The sequence below is a fragment of the Amphiura filiformis genome, chromosome 13 (genome assembly GCF_039555335.1).
Source record: "Amphiura filiformis chromosome 13, Afil_fr2py, whole genome shotgun sequence".
Classification (NCBI taxonomy): Eukaryota; Metazoa; Echinodermata; class Ophiuroidea; order Amphilepidida; family Amphiuridae; genus Amphiura; species Amphiura filiformis.
The window spans coordinates 719,842-746,344 of NC_092640.1; the positions used below are offsets into that span (position 1 = coordinate 719,842).

At 37.6% G+C, this 26,503-nt stretch overlaps 1 protein-coding gene across 1 annotated transcript in view; it reads left to right on the forward strand.

Moving 5' to 3' along the window:
• The window catches only part of LOC140167874 (uncharacterized), a 57,590-nt gene extending 35,307 nt beyond the window's left edge, over positions 1–22,283 (forward strand). The window contains exons 9-15 of the mRNA XM_072191164.1: positions 52–114; positions 3,016–3,144; positions 11,470–11,571; positions 13,411–13,581; positions 15,506–15,553; positions 20,830–21,737; positions 22,184–22,283. Coding sequence (XP_072047265.1) covers positions 52–114; positions 3,016–3,144; positions 11,470–11,571; positions 13,411–13,581; positions 15,506–15,553; positions 20,830–21,737; positions 22,184–22,204 — 1,442 coding nt within the window. The 3' untranslated portion in view covers positions 22,205–22,283. The remainder of the gene's footprint in view (positions 1–51; positions 115–3,015; positions 3,145–11,469; positions 11,572–13,410; positions 13,582–15,505; positions 15,554–20,829; positions 21,738–22,183) is intronic.
• Positions 22,284–26,503: the final 4,220 nt, after the last annotated feature.

The window sequence follows — 26,503 nt, forward strand, 5'->3', positions numbered from 1 at the left end:
GGTTTTTAATACCACTTAAAGTTAAGAAATTTATTTGTCTTCCACTTTCAGATGTTATCCATGTTACAGCTGAAAGCAAGAAAGAAGATGGAAAAGATGGCACAGGAAAGCCAGGTAGGATCATGATTTACACTGTAAAAATTACTGTAAAATTAGTGTCTTTCATTTTGCCAACATACGTAAAAACAAATAATAAGTCGGGATTTATGTGGTATATTATAGCAACAATTGGGGCACTCCACACAGGCTACTTAATCTCCATTTATGTGGATGGTGCTTTCCCACTTGGTCCAAAGCCACTTGGTCACAACGCATTTAGTTCCAATATCACTTGGCCCATGTCCCATTTAGTCCCATTCCCACTTAGTCCAGTCTGTATTGTCAAATTCCTACTTGGCCAATTAGCGCTTAGTCCCATGTCCCACTTGGTCCATGTTCTCATGCTCCACGTCCCACTTGGCCAATGTCCCATTTTGTCCATGTCCCATAGTGGGAGTGTTGCAACATTTGAAACCAACCGTAGCACATAAATGGAAAGGAAGCGAGCTTACACATTTTGTTACAAGACGCAATGAAAAGTCATGCTGAGAGAATGTAGCTTTTATACATTAACCATGCAGTGCTGTTGCACGTTAAGCCTGTTTGGTATGCAATGCAGGCCACGGACGTACACATTGATGCTTGTTAATGTGGATCTCCAAGATATTACTGAGAACTTTACCCAAGACCATAAGAAGTGAAATGGTTCTTTAGTTGGCTGGGTCTACAATCTTGGAAAAAAGTTCTTGGAACACTGTACACTTTGTTGAAATTCCATGCAGAGTTTTGCATGATCATGGACATGACATGGACTATGATTACCCTTCCCTTCTCCCTATCAAGGGCACAGTGGTACGGGCTCTGCCTTGCAATCGGTGGAATGCGAGTTTGAGCCCCGGCGGTGCCATCATGTTGTGCTCTTGGGCAAGGCACTTTCCCTTACTTGCCTCTTTCTACTCAGGGGTGAAAAGGGAGCTGTTATGAATATTGTCCAATGAGCTCTGCCCAAAGGTATGAGCATGCCTCCGGCTTTTATGGCAGCTGACGTATTCTACAACAGCGGAATAAATATAAAGCCTTTTGATACATAAGCACATGTTTATGCTGTATAAATACCAACATTTATTTTTTAAAATAATTTTTATCATTCAGTGTTAAAACACTTTGGAAAATTGCTGAAGACATTGTCATTTTTATAAATTCCACAAGGGAGAGAGAGTGGCAATATTCTGTTATTGGCAGCAAAGTGTTCCCAGACTGTTTGCACCATTGTAGCTTATCACCTTTCTTGACCACCAGGGGATAAGACCAGCACTCTAATCTTCTGTTATTAGGTTACCAGACATCATTATGTTTAAATTGTGGGATAGGCTTTTACGACTGGACTTCATAACGATCAGTTAGTTCTTTAGATGGTTCACCATCAGCCAAGTTTGGAACTGTGAAGCTTTCGTCAGGAGTAACTCTGACTTCTACAAGACAAAGTACCTTTAAAGATTGAGACATGTAGGAGGCCACTTGTTTACTGATGGAACTGAAAAGAGCCATTCACTGAATGAAGAATGCCCCTTGTGAACAGAGAACAAGCATATCTTGCCTATCTGCTGTTATAACAGTATGGTGGCTCTGAAAAGAGCCATTCACTGTAGACCGTCCCTTGTCAACAGAGAACAGTAAATAAGTAGTGGCTCTGAAAAGAGCCATTCACTGAAGACTGCCCCTTGTCAACAGATAACAAGCAGACCTCCCCTATATGTAAATGTTTTTGGGCTCAGAAACGAGCCGTTTACTGAACCCTGCCCCTTGTCAACAGAGAACAAGCAGACCTCGCCTATCTGCTGAGGCAACTGCAGAGAGTTTGCAACAAAGTAGGTTGCCCTGTACCTCTTTGTTTGATTATTATTGTTGACAAGCTTAAGGTGTTTGCTTGTACCTGCTCTATTGTTAAAGGTTGGCTTGGTGGTTCAACATTCCCCTGGGGAAGTGGTATAGAACTATGTATAGGAATTGAAGCAATTTCTGCTTATTTGTATGTGGTAGTTGATGTATTGATTCAGCTAGATAAGCATAGTGGTGACACTTACATGAGGGCTATCATGGATGCATGCAAGCGGTATCCTCTCAGAGACAGTGATAAGCATGTGTTCTTAAGTTATGGTAAATACCGGCATCATTATGGCAGACACCATGGCTAGTGTATGGGTTATACTCTGCTAGTAGAGAGTGCGGATATATGTAATCCAGATACTGTAAAAGTGGGGTTGAAAACAAAAATGCAAATGGTATTATATGACCTAAATAGGAAATCTGTTATGTTACAAGATTTTCTGTTATGTTACAAGATTTTGTTCAGTCCAGCTTTCCTGGAAGTGACCATTGTTTTCGTCCAGGCTTCCTCTTTCCATGCGTTGGAATGTACTAGCTGGCATCTTCTGTCACATGATTACTGACTGTTTCAGGAATCTTGTCATCTCATCTTCGTGACCCTAGGAAGTTGACTTAGTAAGATAATTATCTCAACTTAATGAGCTATCCTTTATTTTCATCTTAATTTTTAAGCTATATCTTAACAAATTTCAACTATTATGTTTACAATTTTGTGGGAATCATTGATAGTTCCTTTAAAGTGAACATGAGAATGTTTGGGTTCATTTTTAAATAGCATTTTTCACAACTTCACCATTTATTCCCCCATCACGCTCCACTCTAACCCCATCCCTGATTATCCTTTCCTCTTGTCACACAGATTTTGCCTCATGTGGTATTGGCTATTTTTTGGTTTGGGTCATACTTATGCTAAGAACCAGCCAGTTCTATGTGAAAGGATCTGTCTTCGCAGACACACAGCAGCGTTCCACAGGTGTCTAACATTGGTCCTCAAGTTTTGTTTGTTATATCACTGGCAAATCTTCAGCAACACTTTATTTAGTGTATATCCTAATAAGTTTCATTTTGTAATTTTTTATACTGTCCTAGGTCATGTGATGATATCATATAATTGGGGGGTAAAGGAGGAAGGCTTTCCGTGCCAGCAGCGAATGATAAAGCTGAGGGATGAACTAATAGCAGATAATTATCGGGTATGGATGGACGTAGTGGATATGGGTGAGTGCTATATATTAGTAAAATGTGTACATCCATATCAAAACGATGCACTTGTCGGCTGCTACATGTGTCTCATTTCACATAATAGCTTGGAATAAATACCAGACTCATCTCCTAAGAACAAGTCACTTCAAATCATCCCAAGTCACATAGTTTAGGAATACAGAGAACATTCCTTAACAATGTGACTTGGGGATGATTTGAAGTGACCTGCAACTGAGATGAGTCTGGTATTTATTCTTAGCTATTATGCGAAATGAGACACATGTAGCAGCCGACAAGTGCATCGTTTTGATATGGATGTACACAAATGTGAAACATGTTTTAAGATTTTGTTTCCAAAAAGGGAAACATGTTTAAAGGATAGTAATTTATCGGTGCACCAATCACCGCGGTTACAGGGTATGAATTTCTATATATCTACGCTATGTAAATCCACTGTTGGATGTAGCCCTCCTCATGATCACTCCATACCTTTCTATCTAATGCTACTCTCGCCCATGTTGTACCAATATATGATGTTATATCATCTCTCCACCTCCTCTTCTGTCTACCTCTTCTTCTTTTTCTCATTCTTGGTTGCCATTCTAATAATCTCTTTGTCCATCTGTTATCATTTCTTCTGGCAACATGTCCAGCCCATCTCCATTTTGATTGTTTGATTTTTAGAAAAATGTCTGCAACAGCGGTCAGCTGTCTGATGGTTGAGCACCTTACTTTGTCTCGCAGTGAGATGTTTAACATTTGCCGTTCCTTGTTCTTTGAGTGGATTGTAGTTTAGTTTCTAAGTATTTAGTTAGTGACCATGTTTCAGAGCCATATGTCATTGTTGGAAGGACACATTGATTATATACTTTTCCTTCTGAGTGACATGGGTATATTTTTGTTGCATAAGATTTCTTTATGTCTTCCAAAGCAACTCCATCCTGCTTTTATCCTTCTCAATACTTCTTCCTTCGAACAATCCTTTAACCTCAGTGTTTGGCCCAGATATTTATACTCCTCAACTCTTTCAATTTTCTGATCTTCAATGATGATCTTTTCATCTGTTGCCATATTTGTCATATATTTTGTTTTTCCTTTGTGCATTTTCAATACCACCTTCTTGCTTTCTTTATTCAAGTCATTGTATGAGCCCAAAAGCGCAATACAAAGAGATAGCGACAGCTATATGTTGTTCGCAAGCTGCACGTGCTATTCGGTAGATTCATGATCTCAAATTTTCCTGGTGTGTTAACTGTCATTAAAGCTAGACACCAGTTTATTTTGAACTTGAACGAGTACATAATTAATGAGAAATTCGTGAAAAAGAGAGGTTTGGCAAACTGGCTTTTAATGAGCACAACGGTACCTTATTATAGACCAAATACACCTATAGAAGCAAGTTCAAGCAACACTTTGGCACCTTGGACTATTGTTCTATAGTTGCCGATATCTCTCTCTAGTTGGTGCATGCCTGCATGCCGCGCTTTTATAGCAAGATCAGTCATGAACGATTTGCTTTTTACGCATCGTTATTGGGTTGTGAAAACACGGCTTTAACAACCAATTATTCAAGGGGTTTAGGCTATTGGGTTGTTTATTGGGGAGATTATTTAACATTGATATTTATATTCTATAATAATAAATTCATTTTAAGGAAAATTTGTGTGTGTCAAGGTCGAATTTTTCTACTTTTACATTACAATAATATTAAATAGTAGGCCTACCAGGCTTTGCATTTTGTACTTTTATTTAGTGTTTAAAATTTGCAATTAATAAACTGGTTTTACATGACAAAACATTGTGTCACCGGAAATTGGTACATGCGCATCACATGCCAGGGTTGCCAAAAAATATTCCAGCCCAAATGGTTGGTCAAATAATTGAAAAGTCGCCCAATATTTTTTTTCTTATTTGGCATTGGTTCCTATGGGATAAGAAACTACCAGAATTCGCTTTAACCAGTGTCGGAAAGTAGCCTTTTTTTCGTAGCCATCAATAATATTATTGGTGTATATAGGACAGGATATTGTCGCGTAGAAAATCTTCAAAAGTCGTCCTATATTGGGCCATTAAATCGCGGGTTTGGCAACCCTATACTGACCTAAGCGAACCAAACTATAGTTTACATAACCAGGTGGTGGTCGCTGTGCATTCTCTAAATTCAGTAAATTTTCATCTGTGTAATTGAATGGGATTATTTTGAAATTTTAAAACGCTTGAAATATCACAAACAAATAGGCCTATGTTAATAAATAATATAAATACAAGCTAAAACTGTTGGGGTTCGATAATGAACCCCACAAAACTAACCAAGTATATGGAAAATGCCATACGGCCGGGCGGTTTCACAAGTTGCCGGCTCGATCATCCCATTCGCCGCCTGTACATAACAAAGCAAATATGAGCGAATGTTGACAAATTTTGACATTGTGTTAAGCTGCCAGCCCAAATGGTTGGTCAAATAATTGAAAAGTCGCCCAATAGTTTGTTTTATTATTTACCATTGGTTCCTATGGGATAAGAAACTGCCAGAATTCGCTTTAACCAATGTCGGAAAGTAGCCCTTTTTTCTTAGCCATCAATAATATTATTGGTGTTTATAGGACAGGATATTGTCCCGTAGAAAATCTTCAAAAGTCGTCCTATATTGGGCCATTAAATTGCGGGTTTGGCAACCCTATACTGACCTGATAATAAATAGAGCAAACACGAGTGAATGCTGACATAATTAAGCGGTCAGCGGTGAAACAGGAACTGTCTTTAAAAAGACAACACGGTTGATATAAAAACATATAATGCGCTATCATGATATACATGTTCACTTAAAAGAAAAGTAAAGAAATAATTTAGGCCCAAATAAATAAACAGCATACAGCATGTGACATCATGTAAATAAACAGCCTATGCAGCATGTGCTATCTTGTCAAGAATGATAAGTCATATTAGGCCTGTATAAAACTTGATTTGAAAATGTGTCCGGATGATAATTATACACTTAAAACAAAAAATAAAGCAATATTAGTGTATTTAACACAACCATCTATCAAGAATGATTAGAGAAATTGATGATGAAAACAAACAAACAAAATAGACCTATATAAGAGCATGCACCCCAATAAAGAATTACTTAAAATTAGGTAAAACACTGAAAAAAATCATATAACGTGAAGTGTATGATGATAAATTTGTAAATAAAGTAATACCGGTACTCAAGTGAAAGTGAAATAATGAAGAATATAAAAAAATGTGTATCATGATAATACACTTGAAACAAAAATAAAGAAATACACGACCATGATAATGTAACCTTAAGGGCGCACACCACAAATTAAGCATCCCTTTGAAATATACATGAAAAAATAGTACCTTTCTTTGCTTGATTTGAGGTCTTTTGGCTGTCATAGTTGCCTGATGTACATTTATTAAGAAACAAATTAGTATTGTTTCTCCCCTTTGATTTTGTATTTATATCTATCTGCGTATGTGCATAAAAACAATTATTTTAATATTCGTTGTTTTCTTTTGTAGGCCTATAGCCGAATTTGTAAAATTAAATTAAATTTAGTAACAAAAAAAATGCCACATGGAAACTTTGTATTGACAAAGAAAAAAAAGAAAACTTTATATTACAATTATTTTAACTCTTATCAAGTTTATCCGGGAATAACGAATATTGACTTCTAGGACCATGAGGGCTGTTAAAATTATAGGCCCAATATAACTTCAAAACCATGCAACGACATTGCTTCAAGACCACCGAGGGTTTATGATTATAATATAAAGCTAGCAGTCAATAAAATATTAAAAATTATTTATTTTATATATCATAAGCCTAAAAAAGATTTCATTTTTTCATCTATCGTATTGGTCCGAGTATAGTCCCACCCATTTTTTGTGTGAAAATTTGTCACAATTGGGAGGTGGGATTATACTCGAATTTCAAAAAAAAAAAAATCATTAATAGAGTATTACATGAATACAAATGATCAATTTTCATATTAAAAATACAAAACATCTTGAAATTTTTTTAAATTTTTTTTTTAGGTCAACCATGAATGATCCTAGCATCTAGGTCTAGGTCCAGGGACACTCCAAAACCGAAATAAAAACTTAAAAAAAAAAAAAAAAAGGGGGTGGGACTATACTCGAACATGGGACTATACTCGGACGAATACGGTAATTCGTTAAATAAACTTGTTTCCCGTTATAAAAGAGCCTTAAGGGTGGTCTTAACCCTGGAATTATGGAAACTTTCGGGCTTCATAACTGCTAAATTATTAGTCTAAAGAATTTAAAAATATACATTTTTAGAATGGAAATGACTTGATGAGTTCATCTGTGAGGTCCAATTTGGGCCAAAATGCTCATTTTTGGAGAAAATCCCAAAAAACGGGTTTTTTGGCCCAAATTTTTTCGTGCAACGTAACAAAAAAATTGTTTGGCCAAAAAATTTTTTTATTAATTTTTAAAAACTAGATAAAAATATCTAGGGAGCGTTTTTTTATTTTTTTGAGGGTGGGATAGGCCTATAAGGGTAAGGTGGTAGAGATAGAGTGATGTGGGTAGTGGATTTCCCCTCTACCATAGTATCCATCTCAAAATCAAACTATAATTGATAATCAATTTCTTGCATTGGTTTAATATTCAAATGGCACAGACAGACAAACAACATCGCAAAAAAATACACATTGGGCTCATACAAGGTTCTGAACAGAAACATCACATGCCGACCAAGACAGCACGAATGCTTAAACCAATCAATCAGAACACACCAACCAGAATCACACATGGCTACTTCCACAACCCGTATGTACCGAGAACCGCCAATGCAGAGAACCGCGAAAGCCGAGAACTGCTCTAGTTAAGTTTTATTTCCATGTCCTTCACTGTTGAGGTAGTAAAGGCAACGTCATCTGCAAATCGGAGGTCTGTTAATTTTTCTCCATCAACATTGATTCCTCTTTCATCCAAAGGTAGTTTTTTGAAGATAGCCTCCATAGCTGCTGTGAATATCTTTGGTGACAACGTATCTCCTTCTCTGGATATCTTAACAATTTCAGAAACGTCACTATCCAGATGGATTCGAGATGTTGCATCTGTGTATATATCCTCCAGAATACAAACATACCCTTCTCTCAGTGCTTGGAAAGATCCTGGTGTTCTACGGAATCAAATGCTTTCTCGTATTCAATGAATCCAATACATAAGTCAAGTTGGTATTCGTTCGACTTTTCTTTGAGTTGGTTTATTGTAAGTAGGTGGTCCATGGTTGAGAAACCTTCTCTAATACCCGCCTGCTCTTGTGGTTGATGTTCATCCAGTTCTTTCTTTAGTCTATTTTGAAGAATTTTTGTGAAAATTTTTGTACAGATGTGAGAGAAAACTAATGGGTCTGTAATTCTTGAAGTCTGCTTTGTCTCCCTTCTTGTAAAGAAGAATGATTTTTGCTTCCTTCCAAGATTGTGGGATGCATTTCTTGGTGATGATTTGGTTAAACAGTTTTGCTAGATGGGTTATTACTTCACTTCCTCCCTCCTCGAGAATATCCTTTGTTAACTCATCTAATCACGAAATGTGATGTCTGGTAATTCTGAGTTTTCTGGTGATGTTATTTTGGCTTCTTGGCTCTTGGCCTCTGTGTGTGAATTGTATAGTTCTTGATAAAAGTCTGAACATATTTTGAGGATTTCTTCCCTATTTGAAGTTGGTGAACCATCTTTTTTGTGCAGATTTTGGATTCTGACCTTCTTTCGACTTTTTTTTATTAATTTCTTTGGGACCTTTTCCCATTTCCAGTACGTTTTGAATCCTTCCTCTTACTATTTCTCTGTCTTCGTTTCTTTCTGGTTGTTTTAACAAGTTCGGCATATTCTACTTTCTCTCTTGCTGACTTGTTATCTTTTTCCCTGAGTTGCTTTCTTTTTTAGTTCAATTGGTTGATTTCAATATCCTCCTCTGTCTTCTGTTTGGAGCTTATACTTGGAGGTGCTACAGATGCTGCCTCTTCTAGGATGATGTTTGTTATCAGGCTGCATCTGTCATCTATGTTGAGATGTTCATCTTCCAAGATATGAAATCTATTTCGCAATTGGATTTGAAATTCTTCCTTCCTTTCTGTTAGTTTAAGCAAGTTAACTTTCTTCTTTCTCTGGCTCTTGATGAATTTAAGTCTGGCTAACTTTCTGCTGATGTGAATGCAGGCTCTCACCATTCTGTGGTCACTAGCAATATCTACTCTAGTGATGACTTCACAGTTTTTCACAATTCCTCTCTGACTACTGAGTATAAGGTCAATTTGATTTTTGGTATGGCCATTTGGGCTTTCCCAAGTCCAGTATCTATTCACATTTTTCTTGAAGCAGGTATTTGTGATCACAAGACTGTGTTGGGCAGCAAATTCTATCATGGTCTCACCCGTTCTATTTCTTTCTCCAACTCCAAATTTTCCCAAGATTTTTTCTTCACCTTCTTGTTGTTTACCAACTTTAGCATTAAAGTCTCCCATAACTATAGTATAATTTGATTTGTGCTCTTCCAGTGCTTTTGTGATATCTTCATAGAACTGCTCCACTTCATCATCATGGTCACTTGTTGGTGCATATACCTGAATGATGTACATCTCTTCCTTTCCAGCTAGCTGAAGTCTGAGTAAGATGACCCGATTTGTGTAACTCTTCACCTCTATAATGTAGTCTTTGATTTTTGAATGTATCAGGAAACCAACTCCTCTTGCCTTTTTGTCATCATCTGTTGCTTCTCTGTTGTACAACCAAGCTCCTCCTACAATCTCTTCCAAACCTTCCACTTCTCTCCTCGTTTCTGCTGAACCAATGATGTCCCACTTGAATTCCTCTAACTCTTCCAACAAATGTTATAAAGACTCTTCTGTTCTGATTGTTCTTGTGTTGTATGTGTAAACAAATAACTCTTGTCCAGTCTTCCTACTATTCTCCATTCTGAAGCTTCCACTCTTCCCCGCCTTGGAGCTTTGACTGCAGAACTTCATTCTGAGGTCTTGCCTCTGAGTAGTTATGACTGGGCGATTTCGAACCTTCTAGATGGTACCCATTATGGCCCTGGGTTCTACAGCCTTCCTTATTCTTGTACTTCATAATTCATGAGGGGTTTCTGCCATATACTGACGCGCTGGCAGGATGTGTGTTGTCAGTAGAGGTTAATAGGGTTACCGCATCCTGATTGCAAGATGTTATTTACATCCCAAGATGTTAATAAAACCTACTTTTACTCTATGATTGGGGAGAAAGAGAGAAAGATGAAAGGGATAGACACAATACCAGTTATCGTCCACACTTCCTGCAACTATAAGCAGTATAACTGAACACGGTATACAGGGGATGGCACACAAGAAGGTGCCCATGTGGCGCTCGCCTTCACCATCAAACTGGGGATCTATATCCTGTACCCCAGAATGATATTACAGTCGGTAATCGCCCCTGGGATCAGGCGCTATACCCTATACTAAGGACAAAACCCACTGTCCTAGACAAAACCTGATGTTAACCATCCTACCAAGCCAACTAGTTTGACTCACCTATCCTTGCTAACTGGATTGCAAAAAATTGTAGCAAGAAAAGATTATAGAAGGAGTGATAGGTAGAGATGAGTAGGTTGGGAGCACCCCCATAGATAAATCCATGAGGGAAAAATCCAGCTTCTGCACCTACTGGTGCAGGTGCTGGCAAAGGGTTATTTTCAGCACCTCGACACTGGTACAGTGCCTCCCTATGAATTTATCATAATGATTAGCATCATCCCATCGTTTTACTAGACCATATTAGATTGCCAAATAACACCCGTCAATACAGACATTTACTGACACAATGCCTTTTGAAATGGTTGTGTCACCCATTTTGAGACACCATAGTAATACTAGTAATGATAATAATTGATAATTATTCATAACCACATGAATATACGCCATACATGAGACCCAATCAGATGTGTTTATTTGCCAAAATCAGAATGTGATGCACGCTTTAATACTGATAAACAGCAGTGGACCTCCGGCACTCCACCCCACATTATGGCCTCCTGTGACATGATATGGAATATGCACTACAATAACGTTGAGAGGAACAATTTGAGATACATTACAACATGATATAGGACCATTTTGTAGTTTTTGGCTCTATAATGACCTCCGACCCCTCAAGAGAAGCATAGGGTGCATATAGAAAAATTAAACTAATTCTATTTTTATTATTTGAGGTGTAAGGATACCAACACATATTGAATCGACTAATAGCTACTAATGTAGCAAAATAACACCCCAAACACAGCATCATATACCAAAGTAACAACTGACACTTTTCTATACAGATGGTAACATGGATGACAGAATGGCGGAAGCAGTTGAAAATGCATATGTAATTCTGATGTGTGTTTCAGAGAAGTACCAAGCAAGTCACAACTGCAAAAAAGGTAATGATGATGTACATGTAATCGAGTTATTAACAAAACCATAGGTCTGCTCACTTTTAGTACACTTTTCATGGTATTTATATCCCAGGATTTATATCTGACACAAGGAGATATAAATGCCTAACAGTAATGCGCTCCACGAATTGGTCACAGAATAAGTATCGACAAAAGGGGGTTAGAACAGAAAATAAACAAAATCTTGCCAAACAGATATGGAGTATGTCCGATGTTAGCTAAAATTGACGAAAGTGCCTGAAATTGCACAACATTACAAAACATTTAACAAAACTGCACAAAAATGCTAACTGCCTAATCTTGTCATGTCAATTCTGAGCATGTTTATAGAACTTTTTAATAAATTTTTGGACATTTCCTGTTTTCCCCCTGTGTCAGCCCATGATTCAAGTGTATTCCTGCCTTGCCTTCTATATCGGGAGCTCTTAGCAACATCTTGAGATCACCAAACAACATTTATTTTGAAAAGTTTGGTATTTCAGCAAAAGGTTCCTTGAATTGAAATGGTATAAATTGCAAGTTTTTCACTCCATGTCACTAATGAACCTGTAGACGGGGAGCTAACACCACTTTATTTGCACCCCTCCCGGATTAACCCGAACCTACTTTTTGGGTTAGATGGTTGATCCCAAACACATTCAAGATGTTCTCAAAATTAAAAAGTGGGGTAAATCAAAGGTCAACATGTGGGGTGTCAACTTTCAAAAACTTTCAACAAATTATGTTTAAACCATATTCCCCTGTAAAGGATTTTTTAAAAAAAGTATAGTTTATCTTATCTTGAGCTATAAGCAAAAAGTCATAGCCTATGGTAGGTGTTTTTTTTTTGTTTTTTTTGGCTTCACATGGGTCAGAAACTTAAGGTGGTACTACACCCCTTGATAAATTTGAGACTATTTTTTATCTCAATAATAACACACTGGTAACAAAAGTTATGTATATTATAGGGGCAAGGAATCCAGTTACTACACCGGAATTTCAGTGACTGAAGACACAAAGACAGTGGTACGTTATTTATGATAAGAAAAGAGGTACCACTAGAATGTACCTCATTTCTTAACATATATAATGAACCACTTGTCTTGAATCACTGAAATTTCAGTGCAGTAATTGGATTCCTTGCCCATATAATATACCTAACTTTTGTTTACAGTGTGTAGTTATTTTTGAGCAAAATGCAAAATTAGTCACAAAATCTATCAGGGGGTGTAGTACCAATGTAGTACCAAGTACTCCAATTTTGGCGAAAATAGACTCAAATTGTTTGTTATGCAAAATCAAGTCAAATAAGGAATGTTTCACCATCTAGGATGTTTCGTTACTAAGAAACATTGCAAACTGAGTGAGGATAAATAGGCTGCAATGTTATTGTTTAATTTGGCAGTAATGAAATGCTCTAGATAGTGCAAACTTTTCCTTATTTCACTTAAATTTACATGCCGAACGATTTGAGACCATCTTTCATTGAAATCAGAGCAAGTTTAGTTTCTGACCCCTGTGTGGCCAAACAAATTGACCTCTTTGCTTATAACTCAAGAACAGTACGTCGCAGATAAGTCAAACTATATCTTTTGCTGAGTCCTTAAGATGAGAGTAATACTTTGGTATGGTTAAAAAAATTGAGCAAGTTTGAAATTTGACCCCTCTGTTGACCCTTGATTCACCCCTATGTGCTTATGGCCACTTGTTAATTTTTGGGAAATCTTGAATCTAAGGAACCTGCAAAGGCATTGGTGCTAGCTCCCCATCGAGTGGTATTCTTATTAAGGTTTAAAAATGCTTCTTTTCTCACTCTATCTGTACAATATGTTTTCTTAAATACAGAAGCTCAGTACGCATTCTTTCTAAAGAGACCCATAGTCATATTAAAATATGACCGCCACACAGCGACTGGTTGGCTGGGGTTGCAGATTAACAATCTGCTGTATTATGATGTGCAGACTGAGGAAGCTATGATGGGAAACCTACCAAAGATCAAAGAACAACTTGACAAAGGTACAGAATTTATAAGAACAGTGACAATATTGTAATTTTGAACACTACACTACATGTATCTGTGGCCCCTTTTCTACATCAAAATGGATTTTCGGTATCAATGGAAATGCCATACATTTCTCATTGACTATGTGCGATAGGGTTGAAAGATGTTTACTTGGATTTTGCAAGCCATATGTTGAAAGCGGGTAGTATTCTATGGATAACTTAAGTACACAACTCCATAGATGGGGAGTGCCTTGGTGCTCTATGCAGATGACACCACACTTTATAAGCCTCTTACTTGCAATTCTGATTTGACGGGCTTCCAAGAGGACATTAATGCCATCCATAACTGGTTCTGTTCCAACCATCTCTCAGCCAATGCCAGCAAAACCAAGACCATGATAATATCAACCAAAAAGGAACCTTACCCTCAGATGCAGCTCTATATGAATCAACAGCGTATCGAAAGAGTTAACCTGGGCACCTTGGGAGAACAATGCTAGTGCATTGAAAGGTTAACCCAGGTTAAATAAGAATGAAATAAATAAATAAATAAACTCTGTAAAATTCCTTGGCATTTGGATCAGTAACAATCTTTCCTGGAAAGTTCATGTTGATAGCATTTGCAAGAAAGCTCATAGGACAATAGGCTTCCTTCACAGATCTTTTCACAATGCTCCACTCCATATCCGCCGTTCTCTATATCTGGCTCTTGTTCGTCCAAAAGTACTTTCAAAAGTAGACCTCCCCCTCCTCTCCAAACATCGTGATCTGGCCACACTCTGCCACCTGTACAAAATCCTTCACAAGCTATGCTCTTCGCCAAACCCATTTAAACTGCACCCGCGCCTGGCCTTCGAATCTCAACAGCTGCGCCCTTGTTATTCCGTTTTCCCGTCTCTCCCTGTCTCAAAAATCTTTTTCCCATATGCACCTACGCTATGGAATTACCTTCCTGACACTGTAGTCAAATCTCCATCCCTGGCTGCCTTCAAATCTGCCATTAATGACCAGGTGTGCTAGCCATCTCCTTCTCCACCTCATTTGTTTTGTCTTGATTTATTTTTTCTCATCCATTTGGTTTCTCCATTTTATGTCTGTCCCTTTTATTTGTGTTTGGTGTAATTAGGCCACCCTTTAATTTAGTACATAGGCACTATTGGGTTCTCGCCTGGTCTCCGATCGAATTGTTGTAAATATAAATAAATATAAATAAATAAATATGAGTAAAGGTCAAGGTCAATAAACCAAGGTAGAAATAGCATTTGATAAAATATGGCCAACTTCCTTTATGTAGTAAACCATATTTGTGTTTTGACATATTCTTTCTTTACCTACATGTATGTCATCCTTTGCCATAATCGTAGGACAATCCTTTGCAATCATTTTAGTGATTGTTTTAACACATTACTTTACCCTGGGGTAATGCCAACCATCAAACTTTGAGTCTAATGGGGGTTGGTTTAATTTAAATAGACCTTTCCCTTTCATAAGTAGTAAAAGGTCTGGTGAAAATCGAAAGTTTGTTGGCCTATTATACTTTATAGTGTATATATCTGGGATTTTTCAATTTTGCAAGGGTGCACTCACATGCCGTCACAGCCACCTTAAGTGGGAAATTGTGTACTTATTGTGGTATCACTATAAAGAGGAGACTCCATTGTATACATTGATACCAAATATAACAGTATAGGGCATTTAATAGACAATCCAGACTAGGGTTGCAATGGGGGTTGCAACAACCCCTTCTTAAAAAAAACACTGTTTCAAACTGTGCCTCAATAGGACAAGTGTTATTCAAAATTATGCCAAAGAAAAGCTGCATAAAAGGTTTTCACACTGCCATTCCTCTCCTTAGAACTAAGAAGTGAACTTATAACTTAGGTATTGGGAAGTAAAGCTTTAAAGGAAACACCTTTTTTGCCTTATTTGTAAACAGGTAAACCGCCAACAAGACAAACTGATCATGATCCAGAAAGCAATGAAGGTAAGAATAAGATTGCACAAAACATGCAGCCCCAATAGCAAATGCATTTCACTGACAAACATGGACCCTATGACCATCCTATATAGTTAACAGCATAATAATGGACCTCTACATACTAACATTTCACTATTGAAAGAATGCACTTTTGTGGGAAGATATTGTTGTTGGGCAGGAAAAACCTCCTGTGTGTCTTTGGCTCCTGAACATGGGCTATAGGAGGTTTTTTTCTGCCCAACGCTCTCTTACGACTATGGACATCCTCTGTTTCCATGGGTCTGCCCTTTATGAGTGAAATGGCATAAAGTGGGTCCACGTTTGTCTGTGAAAACAAACGCACACACATATGCACCCACCCCCACCACCTCACATATACACCCCAACGTGTAAGCACAGGCAAACAAGGATGTCAACCCCCATTGAATTTTTATTATGTCATTCATACATAAATTATAGACAGTCCAATGGTTGATTACCATTCAATCTCTTTGCCATCAACCATCACCGTGCAACACGTTTTGATATTTGCACCTTAGCCAGACGTAGTATGCGTGGCACGCACATCATGTGCACTACATGCATATACTGCCTCTTAGACTCACCGATTTAGTTATGGGTAAATTATTTTGAATATGTTATGTCACAGCAAAACTTATTGCTGTGTTAATAAATGAGTATGAAATATTCTTGAAAAGTTATAGAATTTATGTATGAGTAATATAAAACAAGGTGGATCATTCCATTTTACTTGACAATCCATCTTTCATATCATGATTATAATTTCATCCAACACACTCGTAGACAGTTAATATTTGTACACTAGCCAACTGTGGACACACATGTTTGGGTTTTGTATCTTAGCATGGGCATGGCTGTGGTCAATGGCTATATCTTAGCATGGACATGGTTTGAGCCCGGGGTTTGAGCGTTTACTATCCAATTGTATACTCACTATACAGATGTAGACTCGACACTGGTCAATGGCTGTAACTTATGTCATTTTACATCCAGTATGTCCACTGTTATCATGGGTGGAGGGAGGTCATAGGGGGACACTTCCCCCTGAATTTAATTAATGGCCCTGTGTATCCTCCTTTTTAACATGAAACAGTGTTGTGGGCCAAAATATTTTAAATTGCACAATTTTGTATGCATAGACTCATCAAACACCAAATTTTACCTAAATTTTAAGCAAAAGCAGTCTGAAATTGAAACATTTTTGTGCACTTCTTATGCAAATGTCCCAGTTAAAAAGGCACAGCATATGCTTGTTCCCCCTAAATTTGAATACTTCCACCACCACTGACTGTTACACTTGACTTACTTACTTTGACTTATGGGTGTAGATCTTACTGTTTGTTTGGTTGTTTTTCCTGTGAGAGTGCCGCCTCCATTCCTGTCTGCTGTTTGCATGCTTTTCTGCCTTGCCCTTCCAATCCGCTTCCAATGCAGTGGCGGAGTGTGGACGTCCTCTTCCTTTTGGTTGTGTGAATTAAATCCTGGTGAAAACCACTTGAGATGTTGTTTGTACACAGCTTCTGTCATACTAAAGCCATATTGTAACATTTGCTGATGAGGACACCCTCAATATTTTTCAAAAGTCTGTTTTTATACAATTATAATGTACTAAATTAAACTACCCTGTGAAAATCAAGACTCTAGGTGCTGTAGTTTTGTCAAAATTCGAGATTTTGAATAAAATGCAGGAAATATTGGTCGAACACATACACGATGTTCATAACACAATACATTCCAATTTTCTTCGCTTTACCTCAGTTGTTCGGCTCAAAATTAAAAGGGTTACATGCATGTATCTGACAGTAAAAGCTAACATTTTATGGAAAAGAAATTCTGATCTATTTTTTATAAAAATGTTACAATATGGCTTTTATAAGCTGACACATTTCTCATCCTATCTCTAAGATGATATACCAAGTACGGAGTGGTGAGACACTGGGGGCGGTTCTCAGTACAAATGAACATAGGGGACCTGCTGCAAACATGGGTAGCATTTTCGGCCTTTTGGTATATTAATTACCCTTTTTTTCTAAGCCAATTTTGGTATATGGATGGGTCTGTTTTTTTTTAATCTTCTCAATTTTTCCGGAAAATAGCCCAATTTTGCCTCAATCTAGCCAACATTTTTGAAATTAAAAAAAAAGACAATTTGGGTTAAATTTGGCCGAAAATTATGACTTTTGGTACATCGATGGGTCCAAATTTCTTGAAAAATTGGTATATTGATGGGTCCACTCTCAAATTCTCAGCAGCAAACCCCTACCAAAACCAGACTTGAGACACCCCCCCTCACAGGGAGACACCACATCTCAAAGACTTCCGGGTTTTTGCTTAGTAGATCTTGTGGACCCAAGACTCTGCTCCATATGTTGCAATTGGTAGTTTGAGGGCAATATAGGGCAATACCAGGTCCACACTGGGACTCAGACAAATTGTCTTCAATGGTGTCCTGTATTCTGTTAATAAGGACCATCATGCAGAAAACATTACCTAGGATTGAGAGAAGCATGGTGGCTCTGTAGTTAGTTGGGTCCAACTTAGCACCTCTCTTAAATACTGCTGGTGTAATAAGGCCAGCACTCCAGTCCACTGGTAATTTTGCCTTGATTCCATGCTGTATTTTACAATCTTTAACAACATTTACCTCATTGAACTGTCACCTGCAAGTATATCAGCTGAGATTTTATCCAGACCCCAGGCTTTGTTGTTCGGATTTTTTTCTTTATTGCCTTGTCTACTTCATTTAGTGTAAACAGCTGGCTAGGTAGGACTTCATTGGTAGGAGACTGTGGTATTGACTGAGTCCAGGACCAAAGTACCTCTTGTAAACTCAGTGTTAAGATGTTATGCTAAAGAATTCTTGCTAGCATTTCATGATATCTGCTTGGGCTGTTTTTAGAGTGCCATGGGTATCATTGGCTGCTGCTGGAAATTTCTTTCTGTCTTTGCCCAAGTTTCTAACTCATAAGAGTTCATGGCTTTTATTTCTTGCGTGGGCTTCTTCCATCTTCGCAACTTCAACTTCCATCATGCAATTTCCTCTTCCAATGCTTGATGCTCCATATGTGGCTTTGTTAGCTGATGAGGGATCGTTGAGCATATAGCTATCATATCCTTCTCCTTTGGTCACAGTCTACTTTAACTTCATCAGGGAGACCTGGGACATGCCTGACATTCTTAAATCCCACTGTCTCTTCTGTAATCTGATTGGTGGTGTTTCAGAATGTAGACCAGAGCTCTTCAGTCAATATTTTCCACATGGAGCAAGGATTCAAAGGCTCCACCTATCTTAGCTTAAAATTCCTTTGCGATTTTGGTGTCACTTTGTCTTGGAACATGAAATTTCTTTGGAAGAGATCTGATGATGGTTGATGACTTAAGTTAGCAAAGACTAAGTTGTGGTAAAAACCTATGTCTGCAGAACAGTATGACCAACAAATGAGGATTTTCTTCAGATCACCCTTTTGTGTGACAATAAAATCAATCATGTTCTGGTATTTACAACATGGTGATGTCCAGGTAGATTTTCTGGTTTCATTTTGCTGGAAGAAGGTGTAACTTACAGCCAGATTGTGATTGGTGCAGAATTCAAGCAATTTCTCTCCTCTGCTGTTAGTTTCACCAAAGCCCAAATCTCCCTATGGTTGGATTCCAAAGATTGTGGTCCTTTCCAATCTTAGCATTGGAGTATCCCATGATAATAAGTATAGCTGTAGGGCATCATAAAACTCACTTTCATCCTCACTATGAGCAGATGTTGGTGCATTCACTTGGATTATGTTGAGGATGCCATTTTTCAAATTGATTTTTGCTGTTATCATCCTGGAAGATACTTACTCAAAACTCTCCAGGCAACGTAGCATAGATTGTGAGATAAGTATTCCTACACCTTCTCTGCTGATTCCATCCTTTCTGCTGGATAACAGGACTGAGAATTCATCCGTATTGATCATATTATCCTTGTTCATCAAGTGAATCTTAAATCTGTATCAAATCTCCTGGACTCTTCAAGAAACATTTCCCAGTGCCCTGTGTTCTTCAGGGTTCTGACATTCTATGTCCCTATGTTGATAGTACTGGAGCTCATTATGTTTTTCTTGATGGAGGGCTTAACAGTGGTCATATTAATTGATGGCTTACTTAATCATCTTGTCACAATAATTGGGTAACTTACGTGTCTGATGACTTGCTTCTTCTCAATGTGGTTGCCATTGTCGTCTTCTTTACATGAAAAAGTTGGCAACGAATCAAAAGGCGGATTATTCGCACCCCGGCCGCTATGTTACCGAGTAACAGCCACCGGGACACATGGCCTTTTCAGGGGATTGACTTTCATGGTTGCCATTGGCGTAGCGTCATAGGGGCATGGGGGCACATGCCCCCCCCCCCCATCGATTGCAAAATGTTTAAAATCCCAAAGGAAAATTGCCAAAAATCGGCTTGTGCGCCCCCCCCCCCCCCTCCCCAATCAGACCCAGTGCACCCCCAATCATAGTCGGTGCCCCTCCAATATGATGACCTACGCTACACCACTGATAGTTGCTACTTTCAAAGGAGTTATGATCTGCTTACATACTGGGCACTCCATCAGTGACTTCCCAGTCAAGTGAGATCTTGATATGACAAACATTAAGGTGGGTCACCAGCCTTATGTTGGGCTGGTCCGGCCTACATTTTATTTTTGGAGCATGGAACATAGTCGTATCTCCCACTCTGCCTGCTCTTTCGCTAGGGTGCTACATTTGGCATTTGCAAAGGTAGAGGCATATACCATATGATGGAATGCCCTCCTTTTCACTATGGCTAGGTACCAGCCCGGTCAAAGAACAGCTGCTATATGCTTATTCTATGCCATTTCACACCCCACAGAGACTTCAAATTGTGTCCTTGTTTGCCCGTGTTTACAAACCACTACCCCCAAACAAACACCCCACACATGCACATGCGCCTGCAAATGGCGTAGTTACAAACATGATATAATTATAAAGAACAATATTGTTTTAGAAGTACATCTTATGATATGTCATCTACACACACTCACCCCTACATACACAGGTATATAATATTTAATTAGGGTTAGAACAAGCTGAGCTAATGCATGAAAAAGCCATTAAATATACAAAAAGAAATGTTACATTGAAAAAAGAGAAGAAGTAAGGAAAGTAAAGTAATAAAAAACAACCAAGCCAATAAAAATGAAAATCAAATCCTTAAACAGAAAGATATACATGATAATATTAATGTTAATCTTTCTCTTATAGGTTTGATAGAGAAGATAGCAATAGAGCTGAGAAAGCGCTATGAGAACACGATTTGCAAGAAGCAAATGTATCCGTGGCAGACTGGTGAATGTATAGACTTCGACACAGTTTATATACCCGTTACCATAGATCGCATCGTTGAGTCGGGACTAAAACCTATCAGAGAGAGCTTGAAATCTTATCAGGATTTGTTTGAGCTTGAAGAAGATAAAAAGCACACACGTTTTCTCTTAGTTGGAAGTCCTGGCCAAGGAAAATCATCTTTCTGTGCAAAACTAGCTCATGACTGGTGCTGTGGGAAAACCATGGAAGATATTCGGCTGCTTTTTATTTTAGAATTAGCATCAGTTAACCGCAAAGTCAGCATTGAAGAAGAAATTCGTAAAAAGCTGCTTAAAAACATGCAAATCAGTGACTCCGAAATTCGCAAAGTTATCCAATCTCTTGATAAGTCCATATTTTTCATTTTTGACGGACTTGATGAAGCCCCTAAGGACATTTTCTTAAGGGATGATGATATTGGTGTTGTCGAAATCATGAAAAATGATGTCTTGACGGAATGCCGGCTACTTGTTACGACAAGACCTTGGAGAGAAGACGAAATCCTGAAGAAAGTCCCTGGATACAAGCGATTAGAACTGAAGAAGATGACCAGGAAAGATGTCAAAGAGTATATAGAAAAGCTCTTTGGGTTGAATGAGGAAACCAAGAGTCTCGGGAAATCTTTGCTGGAGTACATTGATAGCAACAAATTGACTATAGATACCCACACACCTCTAGTAGTTTTACTTCTGAGTTGGTATTGGACCCAAACAAAAGGCAAGGATGGAATCCCAGAACGAATCGCAGACTTGTATGATCGCATGACCAATATAATGCATGAAAAGTCATCAACAGGATTGAGTAAGGTAAGTCTACATGAACTTTTAAGATTGTTCTCTCTATCCTGACTTGCAAGCTGGTTACTTTTCATGAGTATGTGTACTTTTGTGTGCGTATGAGTCTGAATACTTTGTCATGAATGTAAAATAATGCCATAGCAAGGCAAGTCCTGTGAAGCCGTTTCAGTATTGCTTCCCCAGGAAGACACCAAAAGCATGTCTCTAAGGACATCTCCACATTTTAGACACAAATTCAAGTGAGTATGTCCGGTATTAATATATGCTGTCATTGATTGTAATTCTGTCACCCTAGAATGTTACCTTTTAATCTCTTATAGTTGTTAATTCTGTTTAAAAGATATTTGGGGTGTTTTTTTCTTGCAATCGCAGAATACGCATCCCTTATATTTCCTGTGTTCTCATATTTACCATGCCTTATATTTTGCTCTTTACTATTTGTGTGTTCCAAATAGATTATTAAAGATCAAGACTAAAGACATGGAGTCAAGAGGTCAAGAACTGACATGCAAGAGTGTATTATTTGTCACGAAAAGACCCCATATAGTGAACTAACAAGAACAAAAGGATGCTGAGTACATGTACTGGCAAAGACTCTTACAAGTATGCCCGGGGGTACTCAAGTTTGGTTTTGGTAGGGACGTGCGCTGAGAATTTGAAAGTGGACCCATAAATATACCAATTTTTCAAGAAATTTGGACCCATTGATATACCAAAAGTCAAAATTTTCGGCCGAATTTAACCCAAATTGTCTTAGTTTTTACAAATTTCCCAAAATTTTGGGAAAATTTTGACAATTTTGGCTCCGAAAAAATTGAGAAAATTTTGAAAAAAGGACCCATTCATATACCAAAGGCTTTGAAAAGGGGGTCATTGATATACCAAGAGGCTGAAAATGCTACCCATATTTGCGGCACGTCCCCATATGGTCATTTGTACTGAGTACCACCCCCCCCACCCACCGGGCAAGTATGTAGCCAGAACCAATTTGACCCAATCCTCAAATATAGTGAACAAAAAGATACACTTCCTGAGAAGGTTCTGTATCATAGATGCTGCCGTTCTATCTTAACACTCAAGAAACAGAAGAAAAGTGCCAGATACCTTTCCAGAGTTACCTAGAAAATCGTCCACACACATGTTATGTAAAAAAACATGATATAAAATAAAATTATACATAATATATGTAAAATTTTGATAACAGTTTGTAAAATGCTTCAAATACATATTTGAACTGTAACAAAGCTAGTTTACTTAGTTTGTGTAATCATTGCATGAAGTGAAGTAAAATGTCACCCCAAAATACTTCGCTCATCACTGATTGGAGAAAAGTTTTTCTACGTAATATGTTTTATAAATCGACATGCACAAAATACATAATCCTGGTGCAACATTGTGGTAAATTTAATCGAGAAGTGAAATTAGCTTCATGTGCAAAATGGCGTACGTGGAGAAGGTACTCACAGACTGACTGCAAGGTGAGAAAGAAAAAAAGGTGTCTGATTTTCATGATCAAGTGGTTATTGGAAAGTTGTAGCATTTCATGTATATTATTGGGGAGGGGGGTCAGATAACCAGACATATTTTTTCTTTCTTACTTTCTTGTCCCATCTGTGCCCTAATTACTTGGTGGGCGAATGATTATATCGATACACACACAGAAAAAAATACACAAGTTGTGTAAAATTTTACACATCAACTATGTACGTATTGTACGCAAAATAATTGTTAGCTTAGACACATTTTTATTATGACATATCAAGTGGTAGGCCTATAAGTATGTGCATAAAAAATGGTTTACCAGCTTCTTACAAACTATAAGGAAAATATAAGATTAAATAAAATTAAAATTTATGTACAAAATTGTGGGTTTCAGAAAAAAAAAGGCCAGCAACAACCACTTTTGAATGTGTTTTTTACCAGGTTTTTTTTATTGCCACTTTAACAAAATGTGTGTCCTAAGTACACTACATTGCTTACTAGTATTTAGTAAAAGAGGTCTAAAAATCACACATTTTGGGCAAAGTGACCAAAATATTATTAAAAACGAAATGTGTATTTTTGGCAACACCCCATTCCATACAGAGTGATTTATAGGGAAACAAAGGATTGCCAGCTTGTAATAACATGGCTATCCATCTATGGAGCACCAAGTTTCACTCCCGGTTCGACTTATACTTAATATATACTGATACTCTTTCTTGAAGCAACTGAACCCCCATATGGTATAATTGATCTCAATCGTTTATATAATTATACAATAATACTGATTTGAGGTGGGTGGGGTTAACATCAAAAACAGCCCCTCGGTTACGGTAGAAAAGTTGTGAATCTTCCGCTCGCAATAATTAGATTTGGTAACTGTGATAGAAGGCAGTATTAAACATAGATCGCTGAGCTCGAGCTAGTTCGTTGCCATTTCATTGAAAATCACAAACTGAGCAACCCGTTACGAAATGCAGGGACCTAACAAAAATAGCACCAAATACTATTAAATTGGTAACAGAATTCACTCTAGCATGTATAGATTAATAAAATTAAATTAATTGCATGTTTTTCATCTTTACTGTGTACCATTGTTTTAACAAAACATTAAAGGTAATTAAGCATGCTCCTAAAGCTAGTTCATTCGTCCCGTTGCCTATATTGCTACCACAACGGCGAATGAAGCCAAAAAGTGGTAGAGATATAATAGGCAACACTGACGAAACCTAGTTTGGACTAGATTCAGAGGATGTACTCGCATTTTTTTTAATTCAGCAATAAGTTACATAAAATGAGGATACACTGGGAAATTTAATGCGTTTAAATACATGATTTGTTCAACTTCGTCTATATATACACTAAAGAGTAGATCTCTTGGCTAATTTGGTGAGATTTTGTGCTGCTTTTAGAACCGTGTTTTATTTCATAGCGGGCATTCAGGTTTTGATTTATAACGAACCGGCAACAAGCAACCTTGAGCAGACGACTTATCGGTTCGACGAGCAGGGCGCTATATCATTATCTACCTTGTTGTTTTATCATTAATTTGGGCAGCGGGAGGTGGATACATAAATCGAGGAATTCTATCATTTGCACGAATCAAGGATTCTTGCAGAATTCTCCTGCGAAAATCCAACTTCGCCCACATTGTCACAGATTTCTGTGCCTGATCTATTATAGTCCAGGGCCTTACGTCACAAAAACGCCTCCCATAGGACTTGCATGCTCATTTTGGTTTTTGAACTGAAATCCATAGAGCGCATTACCATTAAACACACCATTGAAATACACGGAAAAAGACGCACTTTTGGATCGCATTTTGGCACTTGAAAGACGTATTCAGCTATAAAGCTTGGTATCCAATGAATCAAATGAACCATGCTGCCAAATTTTTGATGGGGTTAAGGGGGTCAAATCCAAGATGGCGGCAAAGTTAAATAAAAAAAATCAAAATAGTCCGATCAAGCACAGGGCAATACCTCAACGACCTTTTCTCTGTTAAACTTAAGTTAGTCAAAAAAGGTCTAATTTGACTTATTTTCCACTAACTAAAATTAGTCATACAAGATATAATTTTTTTATTCACAGAAAATAATGCTGAAATTATGTATTTATAATGCTAAAAGAAAAGTAATATCATTTCACATTAATTTGCATAATTTCAACATATTTTCATGACTTATAATATTTAATTTGTAAAAAATAAGAAATTACATTTGCATGACTAATGACGAATTTTTTGACTTCGCGATTTATCATGATTTAATTTGTCATTTACGTGCATTACTAATTGACTACTAATTGAATGACTAATTATTTATTGAAGATCTGATTTTTGATGACATGTTTAGCAGGTGGTTATTGACAATTCTATTACCCCCACGACCCATTATTCAAAATCGCGCACTGTGATTTGTTGAAACGCATCACATGACGGACCATTAATTAGCGATAAAGTGACCAGGGCAACAAACTTTATGTTCTTCTATCATCACAGCGCACAGCAAAGCGCACAACACACCTGCTTATGTAGTTGAGAATGGAATGCCAGGGGTGTGTTATTGTATGTGCATACCTGCTTATAGGGGAGAATGGAATGTTAGGTTGTGTTATTGGAATGTGCATACGCTTTGGATACGCGTAGGCGCTCCACCTTGAGGTAAACAACTTGAAATATTTGGGCAAAAAATGTGATATTTTCTCTTTAAATCGCACTATTTTGTGGTAATAGAATAGAAATAAAGGGTGCAGCATTATCCTTTACGAAAATAATGTGTCCTCGGCAGTAAAAGCGTTTAAATAATGGGTTCGCTCGCCTCACCCATTATTTACGTTTTACTGCCTCGACATTATTTTCGTATAAAGGATCATGCATTACCCTTTATTTCTTAAATAATTGACGTCATAACAATGGTACCTTCACATGAAGGTAATATGGGACAGTGTTAAAATGTATATGAAAACGTAGGTGTGGGTAATACGGGACCTTTAAACACATTTGTCTAATTGGCATACGTTTTCATTACAATAAGCCATTACTTTATCAGCCTGTAAAATACAATGAAACAAAGAATAGGCCTATCCACGATCAGCACATGTACCGGCGTTTGGAATTTCCAAAATGCATACCAGTTTTGTTAAAGAAAAATTTGACTTAACCCTCCATAAATGGACTGATTTTTTCCCAAATTTGAACATTGCAGGTAGCTTTTCCTTTTTTTCTAAAAGATAATTACATGTATAACAATTTGGAAGTAATGATTCACGTAATGAGTTTGAATGATTTAGTT